Source organism: Mesocricetus auratus, unplaced genomic scaffold (assembly GCF_017639785.1).
Source record: "Mesocricetus auratus isolate SY011 unplaced genomic scaffold, BCM_Maur_2.0 Super-Scaffold_100027, whole genome shotgun sequence".
Lineage (NCBI taxonomy): Eukaryota > Metazoa > Chordata > Mammalia > Rodentia > Cricetidae > Mesocricetus > Mesocricetus auratus.
The window spans coordinates 9,986,930-10,008,963 of NW_024429208.1; the positions used below are offsets into that span (position 1 = coordinate 9,986,930).

Below are 22,034 nucleotides of genomic sequence, written 5' to 3' on the forward strand. Positions count from 1 at the left end.
TTCCGGGCCTCCGCATCCGGCTTCCGGTTTATGGGGCGTGCTGCTATTGATCTTCCGGCGGGCAACTTGCCTGCTTCCTGGCTTCCCACTCCACCTGTTTCGGTAAGTGTGCAGCGATTTCTCCTTGGGTGGCGTAGAAGTACCATGTTCGTGCTTGGATCCACCCGCCTGAGTGTCCGAGAGAACTGGGACCTACAGAGACCCCATCTTTTCACCTACGCTCACTCTTATCTAGTCCTACACCATAGCAGCCGCCCCAAGCCACTTTATTCCGCACACTGTGCCCTGTCTACCCGTATTCAGCTTCCTATGGTAAATGTAAAATCCCTTGGAATTGACGATAAATTCCACCAAATAAAGTTTTTGTTTGTTTGGTTTGTTTATTGATTGATTTTTTTCCAGACAGAGTTTCTTTGTGTTACCCTGGTTGTCCTGGAACTTGCTCTGTAGACCAGGCTGGCCTCGAACTTAGAAATCAACTTGCCTCTGCCTCCTGAGTGCTGAGATTAAAGGCTTGCACCACCACAGCCCTGGACTAAAGTTGTTTTATATGTATTTTTACATAACTTACCACTTCCTAGTACTGATGGGTCTTTTTTTTTTTAACTTTATTTTTTTAAGGCTGGTTGTTCTTCCCAAAATGAGTTTGGTGATTAAAAATCTGCAGCGGGTGGTCCCCATCAGAAGAGTGCCGCTTCGCAGGAAGATGGATATGGTCCGGGGTATTTTAGGAGTGAAGAATTTTGACCTGGGCATTATCTGTGTCGACAACAAGAGTATTCAGCACATTAATAGGATCTACAGGAAGAAAAACGTCCCCACTGACGTGCTTTCTTTCCCATTTCATGAGGTAAAAAGAATATGTTCCTCATATGCAGCCTACCTTTCTTCCAGAATAGTTCCTATGGGTTATAATACAGATATGGTTATCTTTGATTTGGGGATTTTTTTGGAAATGCATTGATGTCTGGCCATTAATCCCATCTATTTAGGATGCAGAGGCAATCACACCTTTGTGAGTTCAGGGCCAGCCTTGGTCTACTTGGTTAGTTCAAGGCCAGACAGGGCCATATAATAAACCCTTAATCTGAACCAGGCAGTGATGGCCCATGCCTTTAATCCCAGCACTTAGGAGGCAGAGGTAGGTGGGTCTCTGAATTCAAGGCAAACCTGGTCTACAGAGAGTTCCAGGACAGCCTCCTAAACAATACAGAGAAACCCTGTCTCAAAAAAAAAAAAAAAAAAAAAGTATTAATCTGGGTTCTCTGGAGTCACAGAATTTATGGAATGAATGTATATAAGGGAATTTATTAGCATGACTTACATGCTACAGTCAAACTAACCCAACAGTGACTAGCTGTAAATGGAAAGTCCAAGGATCTAGTGGTTGCCCACAAGGCTGGGTGTCTCCAATAGTCTTTTGTATATGCTGGAATCTCGAAGAAGGCGCCAATGACAACTAAGAAATGTGTGTGCTGACAAGGTGAGGCAAGCAGGCAGGCAAAGAGGAACAAGCCCTTCCTTCCATGTCCTTGCACAGGCTTCCAGCAGAAGGTTTGGCCCAGATTAAAGGTATGTCTTCCCATCTTGAGATCTGGGTCATAACTGTGTGTCTTCCAGCTTCAAGATCTGGATGACAGGTGTGTCCTCCATTTCTGGATTATACTTCAGTCCAGATATAGTCAAGTTGGCAACCAAGAACAGCCATCACAAGCCCCTATCTCAGAAATAAGCAAGTAAAAACAAAAGAAGTAAAGGGATACGACCCATGCCCATTAAGTATGACTATCCCTAAGCATCACAGTTGCTCTATTCAGGGACCAGCCTCCCTCCCTCTGTGCTATCAGGGAATTCAAATTGGGCCTCTGCAATTTTAAGCTTACCTCGGTAGTGAATACTCGGATAGAAAAATGAAAAGTAAAAACTGGTAAACATTTCCAGCAAATTATCTTGTGATAGCTACAAGTAGCTACATTATGTAAACACCTTCACCCACTGTGGGCAGCATAAATTGGAAATCCTTTTTGAAAGTAAATTGATAATAAACAGTGCTTCATAAGACTTACATTGTATATATGTCATAATCTACCGGTGTCACACCTACAGAAATAAATCCACAGAATGAAGAAGGTACAGTGTAATATATGTCTGAATGTTCACCTTATTGATAACAGTAAAAGAAAAAAATGGAGGCAGGCAAGTGGGAAAGAATGAAATTGTGTCCATATGCCAAGTTAACTATAGAATGTGACTTATTTTGGTAGGGATAAAAGAGCTACATATACTCAGGTAGAGATGCAAAGCTACATATAACTACATATACTCACTAATAAAAAACAATTTGATGAGATCAAAGCATGTGAGGGTCATCGTGTGTGATACTGTGCAGTCCACCCCCTGGGACTCCTTGATGGTACTTAGCCTCCATCATGTGGTTTTAGCATCCTGTGGTCAAGAGTCCTGTGTCCTCTGCTTGACAGGTGAGCCAAGCCCCTGTCGTGGGACTACTGTTGAAAGGCCTCCAACTTTGTTTCCTCATTTTCAGAATCTGAAAGCAGGGGACTTTCCTCAGCCATACTCGTCAGATGATTATAATTTGGGAGATGTTTTCTTAGGAGTGGAGTATATCTTCCAGCAGTGCAAAGAAAATGAAGATTACTATGACATCCTGACGGTAAGTGAGGCTGCAAAACTACATATACTCGCTAACAGAACTCAAGCCATAGAGAAAGTTGAGGAGACTCCTGTGTGCACGCTAGTGTCCACAGGTGCAGGTGTATTACTCTTAGATTAGCACTAGTGTCCACGGGTGTGTTACTCTTAGATTAGCACTAGTGTCCACAGGTGTATTACCCTTAGATTAGCACTAGTGTCCACGGGTGTGTTACTCTTAGATTAGCACTAGTGTCCACGGGTGTGTTACTCTTAGATTAGCACTAGTGTCCACGGGTGTGTTACTCTTAGATTAGCACTAGTGTCCACGGGTGTGTTACTCTTAGAAAAGCACTAGTGTCCGCAGGTGTATTACTCTTAGATTAGCACTAGTGTCCGCAGGTGTATTACTCTTAGATTAGCACTAGTGTCCACGGGTGCAGGTGTGTTACTCTTAGATTAGCACTAGTGTCCACAGGTGTATTACTCTTAGATTAGCACTAGTGTCCACAGGTGTATTACTCTTAGATTAACACTAGTGTCCACGGGTGCGGGTGTATTACTCTTAGATTAGCACTAGTGTCCACGGGTGTGTTACTCTTAGATTAGCACTAGTGTCCACGGGTGTATTACTCTTAGATTAGCACTAGTGTCCACGGGTGCAGGTGTATTACTCTTAGATTAGCACTAGTGTTCACAGGTGTATTACTCTTAGATTAACACTAGTGTCCACGGGTGCTGGTGTATTACTCTTAGATTAGCCATTGTCAGCCCTGCTCCCCCTTCCCTTTCCTTGTATTTACCCTCTCTTTTCTGCTTAACTTTTTCTGTTTTTAAAGATGTAGGCTTAGGATAGAGGCATGGCTCAGTGGTTAATATGACGCACTGTTCTTCCGGAGGATCTGAGTTCTAGTCCCAGCACCCATGGGGTGTTTCATAGCTGCCTGTAACTCCAGCACCAAGGAATCCAATCTCTTCTTCTGGCCTCCCAGGTCATTTGTACTAACTTGTACATGCACAGACACATATGAACAATTATAAAATAATAAATAAATAAGTGAAAAGATGTACAGTCACTACATTGCCCAGGCTCATCTTGACCTTTTTGGTTCAGTCAATACTTCCCCTCAGCCTTAAAGATCTGAAATTACAATCATGGGCCACCCTTCCCTCCTGCTTAATTCTAATTGGATTTCCGATTATGCCCTACCAGAGACAGGCAACTCTCTTTACCTGTGCCCAGTTGCAGTATTGCTCCACATAATTAAGTGACCTGTGGGAAATGTTCCATTTTATTTTATCTTAATTCTTCTTTAAGATTTACTTGTCATGTATATAGTGTTGCCGGCAGGCCAGCATGTAAGCTACCATGTGGTTTCTGGGAAATGAACTCAGGACCTCTGGAAGAACAACCAGTGTGCTTAACCTCTGAGCCACCTCTCCAGCCTGAAATGTTGCATTTTAGACAGGAGTGGACTGAGGTTGGAATGGAGGCCAATGGTGAGCACTTGCCTAGGCAGGAGTGAACCGAGGTGTTTTAACTTCTGCACAATGAAGCAAATGCATGTCCTGCCCCAGTGTTCTGGCATAGGACAACTCAGACCCACAGGGGTAGTCCATGACCCTGAAGGGCAGCTTTCTGGTAGATCATCCCATGAGTTGACTTCTCATTTACTCCAACAGGTGACAGCCACCCATGGACTCTGTCACCTTCTGGGCTTCACCCACAACTCCGAGGCTGAGTGGCAAAAGGTAGGAAAAATACCTGTGCACCTGTGCAAGGGGCTGTGTGCTTCCCACAGATGTAACCCCAACCCCTGGGTTACTTGCCGTGTACCCCATGGCAAGTGGCAGGAACTATGGCCTCCAATATCCGGCCTAAAAAGATGAGGTAGGAGCCAGGCAGTAGTGGTGTACACCTTTAATCCCAGCACTCGGGGAGAGGGCCAGAGGCAGACAGATCTCTGAGTTCAAGGCCAGCCTGGTCTAGAAAGTGGTTCCAGGACAGCCAGGGCTACAAAGACAAATCTTGTCTTGAAAAGCAGAAAAAAAAAAAAAAAAAGACTCCTCATGATACTTGTATAGTTCACTGCTGAAAGGCACCTGGACAGACAGATTAAAAGTTAAATTCCCTGAAGTGTAGCTGTTTTTGTTTTTTGTTTTTTTTCAAGATTTATCATCTATACAGTGTTCTGCCTGTGTGTATGCCTACAGGTCAGAAGAAGGCACCAGATTTCATTACAGATGGCTGTGAGCCACCATGTGGTTCCTGGGAATTGAACTCAGGACCTCTGGAAGAACAGCCAGTGCTCTTAACCTCTGAGCCATCTCTCCGGCCCCCATTAGCTATTATTGGGCCCCCATTAGCTATTATTGATGGGGGTGGTCAAGAGATACTTAATGTTTAGAACCCAACGTAAACAAAAAGCAAAAAACCCCAAAACCGGCCATTTGGCAACAAGTAATGTGAAACAGTGGTTCTTGTTTTCTAAAGACCGATGGGTACCACATTTATAAAGCCCACTATGGTGTCTAATGGGCTTAGGTTCTGTCTGTAAGGAAAGTCTATTGCTCAGAACAAACTTTTTTTTTTTAATGTTTTCTGTTTATGTGTATGAGTTTATGTGCACCTTATGTGTGCAGGTACCTGCAGGGGCCAGAAGAGGGAGCTGATATCCTGGAACTGGAGTTACAGTGGTTGTGAGTTACCTGATGTGGATGCTGGGAGCCAAACTCAGGGAATCTATAAGAGCAGTAAGTGCTCTTAACTGCTAAGCTCTCTCTCCAGCTCCCATGAATGAACTTTTTTTTTCTTCAATTAAAAGTAGATTCCCAGCCCTTTCTATGCCCACTTTCTGGCTGCTCCACACTTTCCTGGTCCCCTTGGGTATCCAGGCTTCCCCCCCATTATTTGAAGACCCACTCTCTGATGTCCTTACTCCTTTGTACCTCCTGTCCTCCCATAGCTCCTTCAGTATCTGCTCAGGTACTGCCCTTAGACTTGTGCAGAGCTGAGTTTGTGCAGGAGGTGAAGTCTGGGAGGAGTCTGACTGGGGTCAAGGGTCCCAGGAGTGCCCTCTTGTCAGCTTGTGTGCTGCTGTGTTTCAGATGTACAACCAGGAGAAGCTGGTCCTGGAGGAACTAAATCGCTACACCGGATCTAGGCTCCACCCCCTGAGCAGGGACCTCTACTAATGCCTCGATGCCCCGAGATAGAGACGTTGATGGACAGAGTCCTGTCCCTCCAGAGCGGATCTCTGTTGGTGATGCTGTCCTGGATGGCATCAGCCCACACTAAAGCTTAATTCCGTGAGTGGAAATTGACTTCAGAAAGTGCCAAAGAGGTGTCTGGCTGGCTCTTGCTCTGCTTAGAAGGCTGTCTTGATTACTGTAAACAGTAGTTCTAGGCCATTCCTAAGAGAAGAAACATGTAAGCCGGGCATTGGTGGCACACGCCTTTAATCCCAGCACTCGGGAGGCAGAGGCAGGTGCATCTCTGTGAGTTCGAGGCCAGCCTGGTCTACAAAGCGAGTTCCAGGACAGCCTCCAAGACAATACAGAAAAACCCTGTCTCGAAAAACCAAAAAAAAAAGAGAGAGAGAGAGAGAGAGAGAGAGAGAGAGAGAGAGAGAGAGAGAGAGAGAGAGAGTGGGTTTCTAACTGTAGAGTTTGGATGGACTGCCCTGTCTCCCTGAAGTGGAACCCACCTCAGAACACTGAAGTCTATTCTTCCTAGGAGGCCGGGCACCTGCAGAGAAGCAGACTCAAAGGGCAAGGTTCCCACCTCAGCCATCAGGGACTCCGTGACCGGAACTTTGCTTGCTCTGCTCCTAAGAGCTGCCTTGTGCTCTCGCTTTTCTTAAGCCGTTGGCTATGGACACCGTAAGAAGCCCACTGACGGAGCCGGGCGTTGGTGGCGCACGCCTTTAATCCCAGCACTCGGGAGGCAGAGGCAGGCGGATCTCTGTGAGTTCGAGGCCAGCCTGGTCTACAAAGCGAGTTCCAGGACAGCCTCCAAAGCCACAGAGAAACCCTGTCTCGAAAAACCAAAAAATAAAAAAAATAAAAAAATAAGAATCCCACTGACGTACAAATGCTGTCGCCTGGAGGCCATTTCCAATCCCTTATGTCGTTGTTGTTTTAAATTAAACTTTGCTTATTAGATGGATGCATATATGTATGGATGAACAACCTCCACAACATGCATGTGTAGGTTAGAAGACAACTGGGGGAGATGGCTCTCTTCTCCTTCTGTGATGTGAGTCCGAGAGGTTGAAGTCAGGTTGTCAGGCTTGACAGAAAGGTTTACCTTCTGAGTCATCCCCCTGACATCTTGTTGGCCCTTGTGGCCCTGCTACTGGGGTTCTTGCTATTGGCTGTTAGAGGCATGATAATTCTGCCCAAGCCCTGGAGCATGGAATTCTGATCAACTTGAAGTTCAACTCTACTGGACACGCTGAATGCCTATGCAAGTCCGGATCACTCATCTTCCCAGAATGCAGCCAATAACCTCGTGCCTACATAGAGTTTTCTGCCGTGTCTACACTCACATACCTATGCCAGCCCATTTCCTCCTTCCTGGTCATCTAATTGGCTCCTCATCTTTGGATAGTAACTGCTTCTGTGTTGCTTGGTTTTCTATTTTCCTTTTTCTTCTCTGTTTGGTATTTCTGGTTTGGTTTGGTGAGGGGGTTTTTGTTTGTTTGTTTGTTTGTTTTGTTTTTTTGTCACATCACTGTCTTAACAGTATGGAAGCCAGGTCAGTCACAGGGAAGGTACACACAGGGATAACTGGCAGCTCTGAATCATCTTGCCTCTGACCTGTAGGATTCCAAGGATTCAAAAACAGGGACCAGCTTTTTTGTGAGGAACATAGCAAATGAAAAAAAGGAACCTCAAGCAAATGAAAGCTTTGTATAATCCTTGAAAATAGCATCTGTGGAGGCAGGTGGAATGTAGCACTCCAGAAATCCCAACTCCTAGAGAGGCTGAGGCAGGAGAATACAAGTTTGAGGCCAACTTGAGCAACTCAGTGAAATGTTGTCTCAAAGTGGTAAAAGCACCATGGATGTTAACTTAATGGAAGAGTACTTTGCTAGTGTGCTCAACACCCTGGGTACAATCCAGTATCACAAAATCATACATCTTTAAAAACAAAACATTGAGAGCCGGGCGTTGGTGGCGCACGCCTTTAATCCCAGCACTTGGGAGGCAGAGGCAAGCGGATCTCTGTGAGTTAGAGGCCAGCCTAGTCTACAAAGTGAGTTCCAGGACAGCTTCCAAAGCCACAGAGAAACCCTGTCTCGAAAAACCAAAAAAACAAAAAACAAAAAAAACATTGAGCCAGGTGTGGTGGCACTCAGGAGGCAGAGGAGGGTGGATCCTTGTGAGGGTAGACTAGCCTAATCTACAGAGTGAGTTCCAGAACAGCCAGAGCTACATAATAGACCTTGTCTCAAAAAAACAAAAGCCGTTAAAACAAGGAAACCAGGCATGGTTATAAAGCTAGCCATAGCTTTAGTCTCAGCACTCAGAAGTCAGAGGCAGGTGGAGCTCATTGAATTTGAGTTCAAGGTCATCCTGGTCTACGTAGTATGTGGCCAGCCAGGCCTACATAGTAAGACTGTCTCAACATGCCCGAAACCTGAGCAGCAGGCAAGCTAAAACAGAACTGTAAGTTTGTTGTCAAAAAACGAAGCAACAACAAAACCAAAACCCAAAAGAAAATCAATTTTACCAAAACAGCAAAAAAGACATCAGAAAACCAAGGAAGCATGCACACATATATGAAAAGAAAACTGACAGGCCCGGGGCACAGGAAAACAACCATCCACTCTCCACGGGCCAGGCGTGGGGTGTAGGCACAACCCAATGCAGTAGTGGAGGCCCGAGGGACAACCACAGAAGTCCGTCCTTGTCCCCCATCCACCCACCATGTCCTGAGGATAAAGCTAAGTTTCAGACTTCACAGCAAGCACCTTTACTTGCTGAGAAATCTTGTTGGCCCTCTATATTGTAAAAGAAATCACAGCGAGGCAGTGGTGGCACACACCTTTAATTTCAGTGCTTGGGAGGGACAGGCAGGCAGATCTCTTAAGTTTGAGGTCAGCCTGATCTACAGAGTGAGTTCCAGAACAGCCAGAGCTGCTACACAGAGGAACCCTGTCTCGAAAAACTGAAAAGAAAATAAAGAAATCACATCATACATTCTTCAGCTTGCTTCCTTCACATTAGGATGAAGTGATCATTCTAGGCCTGACAATCAGGTCTTCCTCAGTTACTATATTTCACTTTCTCTTGCTTTGTGTATGGGCATGTATAGCACATCAAGGGCGTAACACAGGTCCTCACACATGTCCAACAAACTGTCTACCACCAAGCTATATCTCCAGCCTCAATTTGACTCTTATTCCAGCCTTCCATAGGAATGTTAAAATGTGTATGTGGCTGTAATGATTAAGTCTGATAATTGTTTTTCTTTCAAGTCTTTCATAATAAAATGCTGGTGTTTCACCTGGGTGAGGCATCAGTTTCCTAGCTTTCCCAGATGGCCCTGGACAGTAATCAAGGCTGAAGACCATGATACTCCTTGAGCTAGGTCAATGGCCTGACACACCTGGAAAGGCAGCACTGTTTCTAGTGCGGCCCTAGAGGAAGACCAAGGGTGTCAAAAGGGGGATGCCTCAGGACCTGGGCTGAGGTGAAGAACAGCTTTCCCAGGGGGCGGCATGGCTCCACGTGACCTGGCAACAGGGGCTGAGACCTGCAACTGATGTTTTTTTTTCTGGCTTCTTCAAATCAGCCACAGTGCGTTGGCCTAATGACAGGGTGCATGTGCTCTTTGGCATGCATTGAGGAGAGGTGACCAGGTCCATCTTTCCACTTACCTGCTGCAAGACACCAGCTCTAGACTTCTGTGCTAAGGGTAGCTGGGATGGGAAGTAGTTGGCTCAGTCAGGTGGCTCACAGTGGGCAAGAAGCTGGCCACCTGTGGCAGGGCAGTAGCTGCAACCACTGGAGGCCACACAGAATATCCCGAAGGGGCGCCAGATGTGGAGGCGGCCTGCAGCTGGGTGGGGGGTGCGTAGTGGTGATGGTGGTGCACTGGGGGTGGCTTCTGTTTCTCAGCTCGCAAGACTCCATGGTGTGGCCATCGTTGGTCCTGGCAGAGTGCATAGCCAGGTCAGGACGGCAGCATCCTTTCCTTATGTCTGGGCCCAGCTTGGGGGAAAGGGCAGCAGAACGTGATGGGAATACAACCTGGGCTTAAGTTCTCCGTGCCCCAGCTACATCACCTGTTCCTCATGCAGAAGGACATACCCACAAGCCAGGGTTTTTTTTTAAACCCTTGCACAGGTACCCGGGAGCACCACCCCATCCCCAGCCAGTGGCTAAATCTCAGCATCCAAACCTACCTGGAGGGTAGCAGCATGTGGCCCCGTGGGCCCAGGAGGCAGGGCTTTGAGCATCATGTTCTGCATGAGGATCTGGTGCATCTGTGCATTCTGCATCAGCATCATCTCCACCATGTCTGAAAGGAGATCAGGTCTTACTCATGTTGGCTGTCACCAGGGTAAGGTGCCCGGCTTATCCTTTGGCCTCCACTAGTGCAGGGTGGTGTGTGTGTACGCCCCCACCCCCATGGCTAAATAAATACAATTGAAAATAAAACACGTGGCTGGAGAGATGACTCAGTGGCTGTTCTTTCAGAGGACCTGGGATTGATTCCATGGACTGCTAACAACCATCTGTAATTCCAGTTCCAGGGGACCCGATGCCCTCTTCTGGCCTCTGAGAGCAACACATGAGCATGGTACACACTGATACATGCAGGCAAAATACTTGTACACAAAATAAAAATCCTTTTTCAAAATGACTTAGCAAGTGTCTGTTCTCAACACCCCAAAATGACAGTCTGGGCTCAGGTGAGGTTGGACTCCGACCCGGAATGCTAAACAGTCAGCATTCTTCAGCAACCTTGTGAAGTGGTTAAGGAATGCCCAGAGAAGCCATTTCTCATCTGCTTCTACAGCCCCCGTCTCTGGACAGGGCATCTAGTTCTCTGATAATTCAAACAATCCTCCAACAGATTGGAGCCTCACAGAGACAGAACACAAACAACTCATAAGTCTCAGGAAGTCTTTGAAACCTACCAGATACACAAAGCCCCGCCTTCCACAATTATATAAGCAGTAAGGACTGCTGAGGGATTCCGACCAGCCAAGCTGCCTGGAAAAGACTCTTTGACCTACTGACTGGGGCAGAGCTCTGAGATTCCAGCTTTCACAAGTCACTACCTATCCTGGGGTGGACTTTTAGTCATCCAGCTACCTTTTAGTTGCCCTTGTTTCTGTACGTAACCCTGATAGACTCATTGGCTCACGAGGCTGGACTTTAGTGGTACTGTTATTTTTGTCTGTTACTGGTTCTCTATCTGGGGTAAATAGATGTTTATGTTGAATCTCACCAGGAAAAGTGTCACCTAACACCTACTTACAAAAATACTTTCCCTTTCAGGGTGTAGTTTCACAAACCTAAAGTAATAGCAATCTAGAACACATACACACCTTCCTTGATGCTTCCAGATCTTTGAGTGGGAAAGGCCTGGGGAGGAGAAATCTGTGCAATCAGTGGCTGCTGGGGGAGCTGCTGAATGATGGTGGCAGGAGGCTGGGGGACCTAAGAAAGGCCAGTTGGTTAGCTATCTGAATGTACAGTCTTCACAAGTATCCTCCATCCATCCATGTGCAGTTAACTATCCATCCATCTATCCACCCAGTCATTTGTCCATCCACACATCCCATCCATCCGTCTGTCCTCCTGCCTATCCACCTACCCATCCATCCACCCATTCACCCATCCCTCCGTCATCATCCATCTGAAAAGAGATTTAAATGATTAACACTAAGTTAAATAAACAATTGAATAGAAAATTTCTTGCATCTGGTTATCATTAGGACTTAGTTTTGTTTTCTTTTTGAGATGAGGTCTCCCTGTGTAGCTCTGACTGGCATAGAACTCACTATGTAGCCAAACTAGCCTTGAGCTTGTGGTGGTCCTTCTGCCTCTGACCCCAGAGTATGGGATGTAAGTATATACTACCGCATCCAGCATGTACAGATATTTTTAATGTTTCTCCTATCTCCTACCTTCAGGAAGGTAGTTACTGTGGGGTTAATTTTGCTTTAAAAATAGATTTAATAATTGATGTGTTCAGTCTTTTAACTTGTATGCAGGAGTAGAGTGGAATTTCCTGGTGGAGGGAGTCTGAGGTGTTCACAAGTCTCTTCCAGGGGCTTGTCTGTTGTAGCGCCATTACCAACTTTGCTGCTTACTACAGCTCTCCCATATGGAGCAGGGCATAAATAGACCTTGTGCACAGATAGCCTCTGGTTTCTTTTGAGTGAAGTAAATGTGCAGCGATTTCAAGCAAACACCAGAGACTTGTTTAATCCCTTATGAGTCTCAAGGGAACTTGCCACTTCTTTTTATTCTCAGAGTCAGTGGCCTAGACCACACTCAGGAGCTTTCTCCCCCAGAGATGTAGTGAGGGAGGTCTCATGGGCCACATGGGCTCAGTTGTTAAAAATGAGAACAGCCACAGACAGATGTCAACGTGAGTTCTTATCAGTACTATTTCATGAAAATCAAAGTGCGTCTTCCTGTGTTACAAGGTATTTTTCCTACATTTCTCTGCCAACACATAAGAGCATGAAACCAGCCAGGTTGTGGTGCATGGTTTTAATCTCAGCACTCAGGAGACAGGGGCTGGAGGCATGGTCTATGTAGTAGGGCCAGCCAGGGATAGATAGTGAGACTGACCCTGTCTTAACAGCAAACACAATGGTCCTGACAGCAGGTAGAAACGCAGGCTGGACCATCTGGAAACTGGGTGCATCCAGCTCTTCACACAGGGGGCGCTGCGGATCCATTCCCTCTGCTAAGTGCTGCTGCCAGTTCTCCTGCCCATAGGGCAGCTGTCTCCAGGTCACCACCATGGTCGGAACATGGTTTTCTCTTGTGCCTATTCTCCCCATGCCTGCATTCCCTCATACTGAATCCCAAGCAAAGCCTCACCTGGACCTCCTAACTCCTCTGTTTAATAACACTCTTTCTGAGCCATTGAGATGCTTAGCAGATAAAGGTATTCACCAAGGGGCTTAGCAACTTGGCTATCATCCCCAGAACCCATGTGACAGAGGAAGGGCAGAACCTATTTCACAGTATTGCTCTCTGACATCCACATATGCACTGTGGTACATGTGTCCCATATGTGTATCACACGCGCACACACACACTAATAATACGTACAATTGTAAATATATATGTATATATTATTTACTCAAGAAGTCGGTTGGTTGCTTGTGACTCAGAATGCTGTGTGTAGGCCACGCCACGTAAAGCTCTCCGAATGGTATGCTCTGTTTTTTGTCACTCTGTCCTTAAGCCAGGGTCTTAAACATCCCTGGTCACTGTGAAGGATTAAAGGGTTGTGTGTCTCTGAATTTAGGGCCCACTGGTGCTAAACTCCCCTAATCCTTCCAATGCAGCCGCTAGGTTGGTCTTATAGGCTGAGTCCGTCTTGAGAGGTGGCCATCCCGAAGCCAGCTCTCCCTCTATTTCCCCAGATGACTCATGGTGCCATGGGCAGCAAATGAAGCTGCTGTTGGCTTTTAGCAGACTGAACCTCTCCAGAGCACTGGCACCCTGCTGGGACCTCCTGGAAAAGGGATGACAAGAGTCCTTGGCCTCCCTTCCTGGAGTCGGAAGAGAGAAACATCTCTGGACCCCCTGGTTGGATGGACGACTGGAAACACAGTGCACTTCTGCATTGCTATGAAGTCTCAGTTCTGACTCTCCTTCCCCACCAGAAGTTGCTGTTACCCAAGAGTCCTACCGGGTGCTGGATGATCCTTGGTGGCTCCTGGGGTGGGGGCAAAGATGGGGAGGCAGCAGGGAAGACATCCATCGGAGGCACCTTCGGGTTCAGGGCAGGCGCCAGAGTTCTTTCATGTGTCCTGCTCCAGGCATGGGTTGGGGAGGGCTCATCCATCAGCCGCTGTTCCTAAAAGGTTGACAGCCATCAGCAGAGAGCCCTGACCCAACCTACAAACCTCACTGGGTGAACAGGCTGTGAATATTAGTCTCTTGAATGCTCACAGTTCAGTTACCCACCCCCAATTTGCAAGCATTAGCTAATTGACCCCAGGAGTACAGACAAGCGTTGTTGGAGTCTCCTAGCCAATGTATTAATTAGTCTATGGAGAGTTAGGACCGGGTTTGACAGAGGGTACAGGCCTACCCAGAGTCTCTGCAGAAGGTCCTTCCTTCTCCTCAAAGCACTCTGCAGGGCAGGGTCTGGCTTTTCCTGCTGCCCTGAGTGGAGAAGGCACACGTCACTGAGGAGTGTATCCTGGCGGGTGGCTCTGGCACCCTGCACCCTAGGATCCAGAGTAGCCTGGAGCCTCCTGAGCTTGTGTCTCATAAACATTCATCCCAGAGAAGGAAGGACCAGGGCTGGGGCAGGCAGGAGGGCCTATGGTAGATAGGGGAGAGCTTGGTTAGTCATCCCAGTGGATTGTGTTGGTGCTGAAAGGCACTGAAAGTCAATAAACATATCTCTCTTAGTGCTCCAGGACTCCAGGACTGCAGGAGGCCTCCACAGGCCCAATCATGCCTCCATAGCTCTGAATCCAAGTGTCTGGAAAAGACAGGCATGCTCACCAACTGCAAGGAGAGAATCTTACTCCAGAGAAAGCTCTGGAAGCAGTCTGCTTGCCCTGGCATCCTATTGGAGCTGGGATTTTGATCTCTGGAAGCTTTACCTGGGATGCCCTCTGGCACGTTTGTGACCATTGGGTTGTGTGCAGATTCCTGGAGCATGTGGCCTGGTTTGCCATTTTCCATCTAGATTTGAGGCTCCCATGTTTGGTCAGCTGCCCTCAGTGTTCCCAGAGTTACCCACAGCCATGAATACTCCAAGTTCTAAAGACTGAGGCATGTTCCTGTGGCCCCAGATCTTCATTCAGTTGTCCATAAACCTATATTCTGGTCCCAGGTACTGAGAAGGATAAGATTGAGCCCTGCCCATCCCTGGAATCAGAGCAATACAAGTCTGCGTTGGTTGGGACAATTTCTGCACTGAGCAATCTGAGGTATGTCATCTTACCTCTCTGTGGCTACATTTCCTCATCTACATGATGTATTTCCCCTAAGGGAGTCGGCTGGCTAAGGGTACATCATGTGAGCATGCATGTGTGCATGCCAGTGTGTGTGCGTGTGCATGAGTGTGTGCGTGCGCGCATGCCTGTATTGTTTACAGGTGAAAACAAAAGCCGGGGCCTGCTCTGCCTGCCCACCTTCTGGTCTGTTCTCCCTCCCACCTGTGTGTGCCCAAGCATCTTAAAGCTCTCACCGGCTCTGTCCATGCTTTCTCGTTCCTGTTCCAGCATCTGTGAGGAGGAAACTGTGATGGCGGCTTGACTCCAGGTGGGTGAGTGGAGTCTGCACTGCCCACGTGCCTGTGTACCTGGTATTCCAAAAGCTCTGAGAGTGGTCAGTACCCAAAAGAAGTACTTTTCAAATCTCTTAAGGATTATTCTGGTCATGTTCTCAAACATAATGAATGCTGTCTACTTATAAACCCAAAGGGGAGACCCTGAGGGGCCCCGAGGTGATGAGCTGATGAGACACAAGTAGGACATCCTGATGCACTGGTGGACCCCATGGGTTTCCCTGCTGGGATACAAAGGGGACACCCTGATGGGAATCAAGAGGGATGCTCTGGTGGCCCTTAAGGGGGCACTTTTCTTTAAAATATTTTATTTATTTATTGTGTATACAGCCTTCTGCCTGCATGCCAGCAGAGGGCACCAGATCTCGTTCAAGGTGGTTGTGAGCCACCATGTGGTTGCCAGGAATTGAACTCAGGACCTCTGGAAGAACAGTCAGTGCTCTTAACTGCTGAGCCATCTCTCCAGCCACCAAGGGGGCACTTTTAATGGGTCCCAAGACCCTGAGCCCTGAGAGGGTTGTTCCAGGCAGATTTCTGAGTAGCGACCCTTGCAGAGACTACTCTCAGTTGGTACCCCGGGCCACCAGGGCCCTGAACTAGGTAGGGGTTTCAGGGTTGTTAATAGGAAGTAAGTAGAAGAGGAACAATGTAGGAAAAACATCTGGAGAAGTTGACCATGGGCAGCATGAGTTCCTATGGGCCCCATGGGCAAGAGCAAGCATGTTGGCCATGGATCACTCAGAATTTCATAGATGGTTGAAAAGGCAGAGAAGACTGGGCATGACCAGGGTTTTCCCTGGGCATGTCGGACTCTTTCTCCACAGTAAGGAGTATCCCTTTAAACAAGAGCCTGGAGTACAGGGGCTTTATAGGGCTGTACCCTAGAATAGATCAACAGAGGCTGACCACAACAGTGGGTAGGCTCTGCCTTACCTGTTCCAGGAGTCGCAACGTCAGCCGGGTCATCTGATCTGTCATTGAGGAGTCCGACATCCTAACAACTGTATAAAAAGCCTGAAGAGAAGTAAGAGGCTGAGGTCCCACTCTGCCTTGGCCCTTGGTTACAAGCAGCAGAGAGCCCCCTCAGGGGTCATGTTGCCTCAGGACAAGAGAAGAGGAAATAGGAGATTGACTGGTCCCTCCCTGGTTTCCAGTGCCAGGCCCTGCCCTGGAGTTGTGACAGTTGCTAGCCTGTGGAAGGGAGGTCCTGGGTTGCCAGGATGCCTCTGAGAGTCCTTCCTGGGCTCTGTGTCCAGTAAATGGGTTGCCTGTAAACACTGATCAGCAGGTGTGGCCAGGCACAGATCAGTGGGGAGGTGAGAGGTCAGAGGGGCAGACTTCAGATTCTTCCAGACACCACTTACCCCGGGAAATAGTGTAGAAGAATGAGTGGCGGACTCCCTGTCTCCTCCAGAGCCACACCCACTGCTGTGGACACCCTGTTACTCTGCCAGCTGCCAGGAGGAGTTCCTGCTTCCAGAGCAAGACTTCCCCGAGTCTGGCTTCGTAATGATGAGCTATGACTTCTTGTTTGCTTCTTTCTGCAGCGTAGAACCAGTTAGTTTCCAGCACTTTCCAAAGTCAAGAGGCAGGCTGTACATACCAGCAAGTGCACTTCTAGTACACAGCCCTGTAAAACTGCCTTTGTGGCTGGAGAGATGGTTCAGAGGTTAAGAGCACTGGCTGCTCTTCCAGAGGTCCTGAGTTCAATTCCCAGCAACCACATGGTGGTTGACAACCATCTGTAATAAGATCTGGTGACCTCTTCTGGCCTTCAGGCATACGTGTAGACAGAACACTGTATGCATAACAAATAAATAAATCTTTTTTTTTTTTTTTTGGTTTTTCGAGACAGGGTTTCTCTGTGGCTTTGGAGGTTGTCCTGGAACTCACTTTGTAGACCAGGCTGGCCTCGAACTCACAGAGATCTGCCTGCCTCTGCCTCCCGAGTGCTGGGATTAAAGGCGTGCGCCACCAACGCCCGGCAAATAAATCTTTTTTTAAAAACTGCCTTTGTGATGTTCTTGTCCTTACATGGAACCTTCGAAGCAAAAAATGCAGTGTGGCCAGACACGTAGGAGGACTGTGGGAAAGGAGCTTCCTGAGGGCTTCAGGAAATTTTTTGTGGCAGAGACTTTGACCAGAGAGGGATAAAGGACACCTCCTAAGGGGACACCCGGCCAGAGGGCGCACTGTCCTAGAGGGTGCAGACAAGAATACAGAAAAGGAGGTCACACATGGGGGCAGAGGTTCTAAACCAAATGGGATGTAAGTCAGTGCCTCCCCTTGAAACAGGAGATGCAGCTGGGCCACAGCAGGGTCTAACTAAGCCCTGTGAACCTAAGAGACAACTGGGGTGGGGCCAGCACCCCTGGGACCCGCTAACTCTGGAAATTCCATCAGGTTGAAGGAGAGTCAAAGGGACATACACAGAGAAGGAAGGCAAAAGCAGGCTCCCTGAGACGGCAGCTTCTTTTCCCAGAAGACATTGCTAAGAGGAACAGCAAGGCATGGCTGTGAGTATCATAAACAAGAACTATGAGGGAAAGGGGAACTATCCTTAGTTGGGACATCTGGGATGTTTTCCCTCTGTTTGGCTTGGCTTGTGGCTTTCCGGGATTTAGTGCCTTTCTTATGACATGGTGCTGAAGGCACAACCTATCAACACCACTTACCTCTGCGGCGCTGGCCTTAGAAGCAGCTAACCCATTTCTCTATTGCAAAATGCCTGTCCTTTTTCTGTACTGGCCTCTGTGGTAGAAAGTTGCTAGGCACAGTAAATGTTTACAGGGTAAGGAGCCATGTCCAATGCCTGTGAGAGCATCCGTGTAACTCACTTCAATAGCTTTTAATACTAAAAATAAATTGAAATAAGATCCGAGTGCGACGCTGGTAGAGCTTCCTTCATGTTTCTATATAAATGACTTTTTGCGGGTGTTGGCTCAGGTGAACGGGGCACACACTCCCCTACTGCCTGTTGTAAATGGATAAAAATAAAACTAAGACTCAAGATTCAGTTATGACTCAGGGCTTTAGTTGTTCTTGGGAAATCTGATCTTGCTAGCTTTGTGACACCCCTTCTTCTAAGGAGCCTACTCTCTCATTTGCACAAAACACCTAGTTCTGAATCTGGGAGTCAAGAGGATTCCATTTGCCAAAGAAGACTGGAATTTGGCCCAGGGAGGAGTAAGGGAGGAGTACTTCTTTGTGGCTTTGTTTCCAAAGCCTCCTGAAATTGGTTTTTTTTTTAGGGGGGGGGTGTTCAAGACAGGGTTTCTCTGTGGCTTTGGAGGCTATCCAGGAACTCACAGAGATTCGCCTGCCTCTGCCTCTCTGCCTCTCTGCCCCTCTGCCCCTCTGCCCCTCTGCCCCTCTGCCCCTCTGCCCCTCTGCCCCTCTGCCTCTGCCTCTGCCTCTGCCTCCCTAGTGCTGGGATTAAAGGCATGCACCACCACCACTGGGCCTTCCTGAAGTTTTGTTTATGTTGTAGTCACTTAGGTGCATGGATTCCACTAAGGCTGCCAAGTCTTGGTAAAGTGTCACTCCATGAGTTAAGGGAAGAACTTGTTTCTGCTTTTGTCTGAAATTCAAACCTCCACAACAAGCCATGTTCAGCTGGAGGCGTGGGGTAGGTAAACTTAGCAGAAAGTACCCAAAACCCACTGATCTAACCCAAGAAGGCACTCAATGCATTGATAGTGGGCTTTATCTGAAGAAATGGGAGGAAAAAGCTCAGACCTGTCCTCCTGTACCCCATCTTTCTTTCCAGGTCCTCTCCTAACTATAGACATAGAGGGGGCTGTGTTATCCTACTAGCTTCACCAGGTAGGGCTGCAGCATGGTTGAGTTTTGTGGATATTCACCTTTTTCCTTATGGCGGAACCATCCAGAGGTACTGAAATAGCTTAAGAAAGGTCAGGTTGGGCTGGGTAGTGGTGGCAAATGTCTTTAATCCCAGAACTCTGGAGGTAGAAGCAGGCAGATATCTGTGAGTTCAAGGCCAGCCCTACAGAGCTAATTTCAGGACAGCTAGGGCTGTTATACAGAAACCCTGTGGGGGGGGGAGAAGAAAGGTCAGGTTACCCAGACTCCACACTTCCTGCCCTAGGAACTACACTTGACAATGAACTTCTCATTCCTCTTCATAAAAGAACACCAAAAGGGTCCCCCTGCATGCTGAGAAAGGGTTCTGGTATGTAAAAGCCATCATGTGATGTTCAATGTCAAAGGTCACTGGTGAAGACAACCCACTCCCTTAGCCGCACTGGGTGTGATGTGATTACAGGCTTTTGGATTTAAAACCCATACCCTCCTTTGTGTGGAGCCCGAGTCTTCCCAGACAACAGCCTGCTCTTGGTCAGCTGGCTGGAGGACTCAGGGTACTCTCAACTGACTTCATAAAGTGTGGTGATCTGTACCTTTCTCTAGTGGACTATTTCAGAACAACTGCTCAGTAGTTCCTGTTTCCTGTTTGTTACTCCCACCCATCCTGTTCACAGCCTCTAACTGTGGGTGTGCCTCGTGAGGAATGGTTTGGTTTTTTTGTTTTGTTTTGTTTTTCGAGACAGGGTTTCTCTGTGGCTTTGGAGGCTGTCCTGGAACTAGCTCTTGTAGACCAGGTTGGCCTCGAACTCACAGAGATCCCCCTGCCTCTGCCTCCCAAGTGCTGGGATTGAAGGGGTGCACCACCACCGCCCGGCGTGAGGAATGGTTTTAATGGAACGAAAAGCTTGACTACAGAAAAAGGAAAGTGCATCACTTACAGGGCTCCTCAGTCTCCTTCCTTGCTATGTGAAGGTCAGGAATGAAGCCTCTTCCTGTCTTCCCAGCACAGTGGGCTTGGACCGTTCGCCTTCATTCTGAGTACTCTTCTTTCAGTGACCCTCCATCTGCCCTAACTAGGTGTGAGGTTCACAGTGAGAAGACCTTGGGTCAATGTTAACTGACAAGAGGGCGTTGGAGTCCCCGAAACTAGAGTTACACAGTTGTGACCTGCTGTATGGGTGCTGGGAACTCAATCCAGGCTCCCTCCAAGGAGCATAAGGGGAATTTAGACTGATACAGAGGGCAGGGGGCAGGCCCCTTTAAGAGGGGCTTTTTCAGTGATGACTGTAAGAGGGGGTACGTTGAAACCACTGAACTAGGCCACTCGTTGGTGGAAAGTGTTTGGTTAGAACCCCCAGCTTACCCTGCATGGTCCAGAAAGCTCCATTCCTGTCTCTCTCCACACCTCACCCTCTCAGAGAATCACCAACAAAGGCACCAAAAAAGCCCAGTTCCATATTCTTGGTGGCTACTGCAGCTTCCTCCCCCAATGCCACCAGCTGCCCAAATCCCTGCCCAAGTGGTGAGCTTTTGACATTACATGGGCACAAACCCAGCTTGTGACAGATACCTTCTCACTAAATAGACTGCTTCATTTTCATTACTCAGGGAGTCTCCAGGAATCTCATGAAGTGTTTCTCACACTGATGGAAACGCTGGTAGGGAGGGATGTTCCCTCTGGGCAGACCTGCTGGGTTTTGCCTTTGTTTGTTTGTTTTGTTTTTCTTCGAAACAGGGTTTCTCTGTATTGCTTTGGAGCTTGTCCTGGAACTCGCTCTGTAGACCAGGTTGGCTTTGAACTCAGAGATCCACCTGCTTCTGCCTTCTGAGTGCTGAGATTAAAGGCGTGTGCCACCAACGCCCTACTGTGCACAGCCCTGGCCGTCTTGGAACTCAGAGATCTATGTGCTTCTGCCTCCCCAGTGCTGGGATTAAATCGCCCTGCTGGACAATAGTGAGAAGGCAAAAATGTCAGGCATGCAGATTTGGTATAAAATAGTAGTGTTTAGCAGGGTGTTGGTGGCACACGCCTTTAATCCCAGCACTTGGGAGGTAGAGGCAGGCAGATCTCTGTTAGTTCAAGGCCAGCCTGGTGTACAGAGTGAGTGCCAGGATATGTATGCTCCAAAGCTACACAGAGAAGCTCTATCTCAAAAAACCAAAAAAAAAAAAAAAAAAAAAAAAAAAAGAAAAAAGAAAAAAGAAAAGAAAAAGAAGTGTTTATAGCCCTAAACACATTTCCTGCTGAATCTTTTAGGAAGGTATGATCTTTCAGGTGTTAACCCTCTCCAAATTCTCCATCCCTATTGAAGAAGGATGCACGCAAAGTCTTATCTAACATATACCCAGAAGCAGCCTGTAACTTTTCAACCAAAGATAAAAAGTGCTCGGGCAAGCAGGCACCAGCTGTTGGCTAGGGAAGACGGGGGGGGGGGGGCTAAACCTTCCTGATTATCCATGCTTCATTGATGAGTTCCAAACGCGCTTGTCGTTTAAAGCGGACCATAGTTGGCTCAGGTTCTTACAGAAACACCAGGGAGACTGTTTGCAGGTAGAGGCGGTGGAGTCCCAGTCAGGAGCCTGAACACAGAGACTCTGTGCATAGAAGGGTATGCATGGACACAGAACGGCCCTCTCAGTGGCAACCCTGGGCACACTGGGGACACCAGTTTTAGGTGTCATTCAGTGAATAACCACGGTTGTACTCTGCTCTTTGGGTCTGGGTTGAAGACAGGGGTCAGTATTTAGGAGGGGGCAGAAACGGTTAAGGCAGGGCCAGCGAGGTAGGTATGACTGCACCAGTGGACAAATAATTCACAGTACTCTCCCTAGAAGGACCAAAGTGGGGGGCAGCGTCCTGCCAAATGCTGAGGAACTGAGGGGCTTAAGGCGACAGCGGATCCGAAGGACGACTTTTGCAAGTGGAAGGAGCGAACCCGAGGCTTGCACGGCGGCTCGCGTGCGAGTCCTCCTCCTGTCGGGAGGGGGCGCCAGGCAGCGCGCCGCCGGGAACCGGTTTGCACGAACCTTCCCGCCGGACAGT

General features: G+C 47.9%; 2 protein-coding genes across 15 annotated transcripts; one reads left to right on the forward strand and one right to left on the reverse strand.

Annotated features, from left to right (window-relative positions):
• Positions 1-6: 6 nt before the first annotated feature.
• Ybey (ybeY metalloendoribonuclease) lies at positions 7-10,528 on the forward strand. Of its 4 annotated transcripts, none has more exons than XR_005871323.1 (6): positions 8-102; positions 622-850; positions 2,546-2,674; positions 4,336-4,404; positions 5,761-5,961; positions 10,009-10,528. XR_005871323.1 is itself a non-coding variant. In XM_013113917.3 (5 exons), exons 2-5 carry the CDS (start codon positions 641-643, stop codon positions 5,323-5,325), a joined length of 438 nt encoding a protein of 145 aa, XP_012969371.3. In that variant the 5' UTR covers positions 7-102; positions 622-640; the 3' UTR covers positions 5,326-5,357. The 4 variants fall into 4 exon arrangements, 2 of the variants coding, with proteins under 2 accessions (XP_012969371.3, XP_005070790.3); XR_002382869.2 differs by lacking the exon at positions 10,009-10,528 and adding an exon at positions 6,389-6,820; XM_013113917.3 differs by lacking the exons at positions 5,761-5,961; positions 10,009-10,528 and adding an exon at positions 5,296-5,357 and having other exon boundaries at positions 7-102.
• CUNH21orf58 (chromosome unknown C21orf58 homolog) lies at positions 8,568-17,968 on the reverse strand. Of its 11 annotated transcripts, none has more exons than XM_040732246.1 (8): positions 17,842-17,968; positions 16,100-16,180; positions 15,068-15,104; positions 13,955-14,028; positions 13,550-13,717; positions 11,220-11,331; positions 10,068-10,183; positions 8,568-9,873 (listed from the first exon to the last, which is right to left on the reverse strand). In XM_040732246.1, exons 2-8 carry the CDS (start codon positions 16,157-16,159, stop codon positions 9,616-9,618), a joined length of 825 nt encoding a protein of 274 aa, XP_040588180.1. In that variant the 5' UTR covers positions 16,160-16,180; positions 17,842-17,968; the 3' UTR covers positions 8,568-9,615. The 11 variants fall into 11 exon arrangements, 10 of the variants coding, with proteins under 10 accessions (XP_040588180.1, XP_040588179.1, XP_040588172.1 ...); XM_040732245.1 differs by lacking the exon at positions 17,842-17,968 and adding an exon at positions 16,531-16,819; XM_040732238.1 differs by lacking the exon at positions 17,842-17,968 and adding an exon at positions 14,478-14,745 and having other exon boundaries at positions 13,955-14,353; positions 16,100-16,409.
• Between the last annotated feature and the right edge of the window lie 4,066 nt (positions 17,969-22,034).

What these genes read in the sequence shown, in the direction of transcription:
- CUNH21orf58 (XM_040732241.1), bottom strand. Translation starts at nt 14,143, where the DNA reads ATGTTTATGAGACACAAGCTCAGGAGGCTCCAGGCTACTCTGGATCCT. An exon ending in ACCTTCTGCAGAGACTCTGG is followed by an intron (nt 13,718 to 13,954) that starts GTAGGCCTGTAC and finishes TCAACCTTTTAG; the next exon opens with GAACAGCGGCTGATGGATGA. An exon ending in CAAGGATCATCCAGCACCCG is followed by an intron (nt 11,332 to 13,549) that starts GTAGGACTCTTG and finishes GGCCTTTCTTAG; the next exon opens with GTCCCCCAGCCTCCTGCCAC.
- Ybey (XM_005070733.4), top strand. Translation starts at nt 641, where the DNA reads ATGAGTTTGGTGATTAAAAATCTGCAGCGGGTGGTCCCCATCAGAAGA. An exon ending in TTTCTTTCCCATTTCATGAG is followed by an intron (nt 851 to 2,545) that starts GTAAAAAGAATA and finishes CCTCATTTTCAG; the next exon opens with AATCTGAAAGCAGGGGACTT. An exon ending in CCGAGGCTGAGTGGCAAAAG is followed by an intron (nt 4,405 to 5,760) that starts GTAGGAAAAATA and finishes GCTGTGTTTCAG; the next exon opens with ATGTACAACCAGGAGAAGCT.